The 7,182-nt window shown below is 38.8% G+C and overlaps 1 protein-coding gene across 1 annotated transcript in view; it reads right to left on the reverse strand.

Annotated features, from left to right (window-relative positions):
• Nucleotides 1-843, reverse strand: part of LOC6035642 (T-cell leukemia homeobox protein 3) — a 49,466-nt gene extending 48,623 nt beyond the window's left edge. The window contains 1 exon segment of the mRNA XM_038249276.1: nucleotides 115-843. Within this exon segment, the coding sequence (XP_038105204.1) occupies nucleotides 115-287 (173 nt within the window). The 5' untranslated portion in view covers nucleotides 288-843.
• Nucleotides 844-7,182: the final 6,339 nt, after the last annotated feature.

A 7,182-nucleotide genomic window follows, 5' to 3' on the forward strand; every position in this document is an offset into this window, starting at 1 on the left:
GAAGTTCGTAATTTTTGAGTTAAATAATATTTTATTCGCAGAGCCTATCAAACCAAACAGTAGGCTAGGCGTTAAAGCGCCATTTACAAGAAATCTCTACCGACGGCCTCGTACCTCGCTAGATCCGACTCGTCGTAGCACGAACTCCCGTTGCCGTCGCCATCCAGATCTATATCCTCCGAGGCGGCACTGTTGTACGACATCCGCGAGTGCGAATCCGAATCCGCATCCACGTTGATCTCCTGATCATGATCCAGATCTTCCTCCTCGTGCGTTGTCGACGACATTATCGCTAGCGGCGGAATTTTGACAGCGTTTTATGTTCACCACAATCCCTCAAAAAATCACCACTTCTTGTGTCACTGACACCGCTTCCTGTCTTCTCGCGATCTTCGCTAACTGCTGTCACACTTGGCGAAACATGGCTTCACTGTTCACCAAACTTGGCGTCAAATTCACTAACACCCTGCAGGTCAACGAACCGTCACAGACGACAAATTAGCAGACGCCTTTGCCAATGTCAAACGTAACCGGCTGGAAAATTAAGTAGCTCAAATCGCACTAAAGACACTCTGTTGACACACTTCCGTGTCCGGGGGAATCTTCATCCAAGCTAGCAGCACTGCAACACACTTGTGCTCGCAATCACTCTCATCTGCCAATTAATAGCTCGTTAGGGTTTAATCTGCCAAACATCCAGACATCAAACGAGCGTTAAAGCCGAAAGCGTTGCCAACCTTAACGCGAACCCCGAATTCAACTTGACGCGGACGACGAAATCTCAGCAGGCCGTGTGTGCGCGCGCGGTTGACAGCAAAGAAACACTGACTGACTGGTTGGACTGCGGCCGGTTGTGCAACCGTGCAAAAGCGGCTGAAGAAAACAGCTGGCCACGCCCCTCGGCTGTCAGCCAGTGTGCGGCGTTGTGTACGTGCGTGGGAACGGGACAATGTAAACAAAGCAAACAAAACGCTGCTGCTGCTCGTGCGCTGATTGGAGGAATCGATGGCACCAATACCAGTGAAGGTGCGTTTTGTGTAAACACTGTGCTCGTGTAAGGTGTCAGTTGCGTGGTGGTGTTGGTGCGCGAATGCAGTTGCGCTTTGTTTTGGCTTGTTTGCTAGAGTGAGAGCTTGATTTGGTTATAAGCAATTGTGCATGTCCTTTCGCACAAAGTTGATCCGGGTGAAAATGAATACATTTTATTGTGTGTGCCGTTGATAGCCTGCCTTGCTGACGACGGTGGTGGTGGGAAGAGTGTGGGAAAACGGTTTTTTTCCTTCTCTTGTTTCGTACAATAGCTGATGAAAGTGTTTTGAACTGTGTGTTTCATACTCTGTTGCTTGATCTGTGTTGTGAAGAGAACGAGATGCGGCGTAAATGCTTTGCTGGTGGACGGAGAGCTTGTGATTGGAGATGGGAATATAATATTGAAATGAAAGGAGTTTGCGAATGGAGCAGTGTGAACGGCGAATAATGGGATTTTTTATGGGGCAAGATTGTTGCTGAGCTTGAAAGGGTTCCGAGAAAGATGAAGTATTGAGTTTGATTTGCGAAAAACGGTCAATTGTCACTGTCAATGTCACCAATTCTGTAAATTTTTCAGTCACTGTCACTGTCAATGTCACCAATTCTGTCACTTCCTCAGTCATAGTTAACGTCAAACGCGCTTCTGTTTAAGTTACTGTTTCTGTCAATATGTGTCAATATTGTGTGCATTCTTGTCGATTTCGATCTGTCACTGTCAATTATCAATTTCACATTTTCTGTTCGTTACCATTAGGCCCATTTTAGTACTGTCAAAAAAGAGTCATGTAAAGTTTGCACGTTTCCGGTGGCCACATTTGATCCTATCATCAAACCAAGCCATAAAGACAATGTTGCACGTCGTGTTTTATTGCCGTCCGAAGCTAACCACATCGCTCGGTTGTTGCATTGAAAAATTACTCGTGGAATTGAATCGCAATTGAAAACAATATCCATAAAAGACAATTGCTTTTATTTGCCTTTGTGCAGCGCCTTTTCAAAAACTTATGAAACTTTTTGTTTTTATTTTTTGTTATTTCAGTTGAATTTTTTTTGTATTTGATGTTTTTGTTTACTGTTGTTAGTGTTTTGTGTTTATTGTTATCAACGATTATTTCAGCTAAAGAAAAATATTTTTCTTGTTTGATGTTTATTGTTAACCGTTCAATGGTTTATGTTTAATGTTTACTGTTAAATGTGTAGTATTTATTGTTTAATTGTTTCTGTTTATTTTACATTGCAAAATTTCTGATTTAGAATTGAAACCTTTTCTTGAATTAAAAGTATTTTTTAAAGTTTAAGGTAGGTATATTCTACAATTTTACTTACCGTGCCCTTTTCCGCATGGCGCAATCGAAATTTCGTTCCAATTGACTTTTGCTAGGCCATTCTGGCCAAGTACTCACGATTTTCCTTCAGCAGAAATTGAATTTCCTTCTCAACCCCACAATCAAGCTGCAAGGTCCCAGGCAACATTTTGTGGCATTTCTCCCGATTCTGCTGCAATCGTACAATATTTTCTTCAACATTGTAGCAATTTGTAATTCACAAAGTTAATTTACTGGAAAATTGATTTTCTCGCGGCCTGCTTTGTCTGCGTGATCGATGATCACGTGGGACGGCAACAAAGGAGCCATTTAAGGTTAGGTTTCAATTTTGCAATCGTGGAAAAAGGCGGAAAACGACAAAAGAGATTGAGAAAAACTCATTTTATTTTATCGTAAAAGTTTATATTCTTCAATTTGCGCTTTGTTGCATACTCACACACACACACAGATGATGAAATAATGTATTCAATTACGATTTAAATATTAACGATTGTGATTTTCGCTGATGGGCTAACATTATTTTGTTGTTGCTTGCGAGCCCAGAGTTAAAGGGATCATAGAAGGCGCAGAGGCGGCTGTTAGAGGTCACCAACACTACGATACAGTGAAACGTTCCCGCCTGCTTTGGTGAAAAAGTGCATCACGAATGCAGCACCAATACTAGCTTGTTATGATGGTGTGCGCGTTGCAATCTTTTTTCGTTCGTTTGTAGTGGTTTCAGCATAGCTTTTAAACCTCCTCCTTGGATGTGTGGGTGATTGTGTAGCTGTCGTCGTTGAACTGACTAAAAATGGCTGTAAATGAATCTGTAAAGCGCTATTAAGCCAAATGAAGAGTGATATAAGTTTAATTTCGTTTCCACTTGGCCTGATATCTCTCCTTCTGTTTACTCCATTTCAGGGTGAGGGAAACGGGTGCGAAAAACGTATGAATTTGGAAATTGTTTTTCAAATTAATTAAAAATTTATCAGCTTCATCTTGCATAAATGATTGTCAAAGTAGGGCTGGGAAAATGTATTCATCAAGTGAGCAACCCTGAAAATGATTTTGTTATTTCTGTCAAAATGATGATGCTCGTTCGAAACTGGATCAGAAGAGCAATAAAATGCCAATCGCAATAACCATAATTTGTTCGATGAATTATACATCCACATGATGGGACGAAACAAAAGAAAGAGCATCCTAACTTGGTGAAACATAAGCGATATAAAAGGATATGTTGAAGGCGGTGGCTTTTGATCGGTTACGAATTCATGAGCCATCGGCAGCACACCGCGTTGGGATCTTCCTCTCTCTATCTCGAGTGCGAAATAAGAATTTATGAATATAAATATTACATGACGACAATATAAGGTGGAATTGTATAAATTATCGGTGCTGTTTGTGTTAGAAATGCTGCACAAAGTAGGAATGTTTAAAATATGTTTCAAATTTGGAATTTTCTCGAATTTTAATTTAAAGTTCAGTTAAAAAGTGAAAAATATAGAATAATTTAAAATTTAAAATGGGGAATTGTTAAGCTGTCCGCTATAGTAAGCGGAAGATCATGGGTTCGATTCCCATCTGCTCCAATCTTTCATCTTTTTTTTTGTTGATGGAAATGAAAGGTTATTACTTGAGTTTTGAAGAAAAATAGTGTTATGTTCAAAATGTTAGCCTTATATGTGAAAAAGTCGTATGAAAATAATAATAATAACCTTTCACCTGTCTTCACCTGTCTTGCACGGCGTTTGTCACCGTAATGGCCAACTAAAAATAAGGAACCCCCAGAAATTTTTAGATCCCGATCGGAGAACATTCCATTCGGTTGATACTCTTTTCAAATGGAATTGCTGTTAAGTAGTTTTCAAAATATTACTGTTCCTCAAAAAAAGATTACAAATTATCACAGAATCATTGAAAGTGATTTTTCCAAACAATCAAAACAATGTTTCATGTTTGTTTTAAATGTGAGTACCAAAAGTATTATAATTTTATCAATAATTTGATGAAATCGTTTACAATACTTATTTCGAATTAAATTATGCTGTGTCCAGGTTTTTGAATAATTAAAAAAAACAATATTATAAAAAATTGCAGCTAAATTTGAGCTGCGTGAGGCAAAAAGTAGGTACACTCATCGCTTTTTAGTTTGTACCCCGTTGGTTTGTCAAAGTCAAACTAAAAAAAGACGAACTGTCACTTCGTCACGATGCTTACGCACACTATCAAAACAAACTTTTGGTAGTGTGTGAACTCCGTGTAAAAGGGGTGTCAAACTAAAAAGTGACCCCGTTCATTTGACAACAGTTGGTGTCAAACCATCAGGGTTTGAGTGTATTTGGATTGAATTTATTTCAAGAGAGACATGTTGTAAGTTTTTTTTTTGGCGGAACTTTTTTTTTAATAAACCTAATCATAGAGATATTTTTCTTTGCAACAATTTTATTTCCATTTTTGTTATAAGAAACATGGAAAACTACTGTTTATGCCAATACAAATTTAGTCTTGTTTGCTTCCTCAGAAATATTCCCAAAAGAGGCGGTCGAAAAGTTGTTTTTTTTCTTGCTAAAAAAATAGTGGAAATAATTAGATAGAATATATGGCTCACCCCCAGCTTAAAAATAAATAAATTTAATTTTCAGATTCAACATAATTTACAAATTTAAGCATCCCTACAACCACTGTTCCCTCTGCACTCGATCCACAGTTATAGCTTATTACTTTGCTCATCGAAACGATTTCCAATACCGATGTTCTAATAGAGCCAGCCAGCTAAAGAGACATTCGACCAGTTCTTGTGGTTAAGATCGGGCACAACCGTGACACCGGCCATTGTCTATACTGGAGCCCCAGTCAAGAGGGGGGGGGACAGTTGGTGGAGGAACATTCCATATCCAATAAGACAAAAGAGCTCTCGAGCCTTGCCGCGAGCAAAAAAACCCCGGGAAAAGTTCCAATAAAAAGGACACTTTGTATTCCGGTCGCGTACCGCCAACGTAATAAAATCGGTACAATGTCGAGCAAATTGAGGGCTTTTATTTTGCCTGGCGTGGGAGGATTCCACCAGGAGGGAGCCCATATCTCTTCCAATCAATGTGCTGTTAGAATAAAGAAGGGCCTTCCCGCGCGGGTTGCCAGGAATATAATCATCATTGTTTTGCACCAGCTCGCTCCGCTCAGTATTTATGGTGACTTCCTGGGTGATACATAGGAGGCCATAAAGTTACGGCGAACGACTCGGGCGGGTTCTCTATACGAGATCTAAGTAGGCCTTATGAAAGTTGCAGTGCAATTGGCTGCTTCTGAATAGGGAATGGGTTTTGCTGGGGATTTATGGAGCAAAACGGTTGGAATTCTTAAAAATGGGAGTCGAAGAGAAGTTATTATTCCAGTTCCGTTTCAGAAAACCACAAAAAGCAGACTCAACTATCCAAGATTAATGCAATTGGTTTTCGCTTTATTATTGTTTTCTAGAAGTATGAAACGATCGTAAACTGCGATCTGATGCTCACGTCTTGGCCTACACAATGAACGACCGCCAGTAAGTTTATTCATTTGTTTCGATTAACAAGCTTTCCGCTGTGAAAGTACCCTCTTTTGCTGGTTAGAGCCAACCCACTCGCTGTGTTCAACAAGCAGGTTGATTTCCTTCCTTCTTGCTCGTTTGAGTAAATGAGTTCGAAATGGTTAGTAAGATAGGGGAGGACTTCTAAAAGTTCACATGAATTATGAAATTGAAAGAAAAAAATAGTAGAATGTCAAGTTCTAACAAAATTAGCATAAATTTGATTCCATATCCTGATATCTGTTATGTTGAGAACTTGCTTTAATCAACATAATTGAAATTATAACGAAAATCATAAATTTCGGGAACAAATTGTATGGAAACATCGTAAGAAACCATGCGCACCCATGTTAATCTGTGGGGAAGCAAAAATAAGGGGATGCGCATTGATTATAAGAGGGTGCGCATTTTTGTTTAACCCTTTCAGGCCTGATTTTTTTAGTTAAGGGGTTACATACATGTAAATCGACAAAAAAGTCAGAGGTTGGTGTGAGAACTCACTAAATTTTATTTTAAATCTGTTTTCAGGGAATTAAAATATACATTTTCATCTATTATCAAAACAAATTGGAAGATATTTGGTTGAAATATTGCCGAAATATAACTATTTGAAGTTAGCAGTTTCAAAAAAAAAAAAAAACGGGTGCCACGAGATCTTAACACTGCCTTGAACAAATTGGTTCGATTTTCAAAAAACTTATTTTTTATCGTCAGTTTTTGATTTTTGTATTTTTTAAAAAGCAAAATTTCAAAATCGAGCTTCGTCATGCACACGGGATATGTCTTGAGATTCTTCACTCCAAATTTCAGCCAATTTGGTCCATCCCATCTCGTGGTATCGTGGCACTTGAAAATCAACTCGGTGTTTCGAGAAAAACGCTCAGAAAGTTTGACAGTCCGCTTTGCGCACGGAAAATGTTGAGCTTAAAATCGTCTCTAAGTCAGTTTAACCATGTAATATCTTCATGAAACTTTCAGGAGCGATTGAAAATCATCTTTTGGGGGATTCAATAAATTGTCTGTAATATGAAATTTTGTGATTTTCTACATGTAGGTATGTAACACCTTAAGGATAGGAAAATGAATCTGACGACCATACGAAAATTATAAGCTAGAAATTAGAAATTTTAATTTTTGAGTCATATATGGCCCACCAGACCTGAAAGGGTGGGGATGATTCCGTAGCATTTATACCTAAAATTTACGATTATATTTATAGTTACGAACCTCCCCAACCGAGAGAAAACGCTGGGTTGGTCGATGGAACCACTCCACCGCCTT

The sequence above is a fragment of the Culex quinquefasciatus genome, chromosome 1 (genome assembly GCF_015732765.1).
Source record: "Culex quinquefasciatus strain JHB chromosome 1, VPISU_Cqui_1.0_pri_paternal, whole genome shotgun sequence".
NCBI lineage: Eukaryota > Metazoa > Arthropoda > Insecta > Diptera > Culicidae > Culex > Culex quinquefasciatus.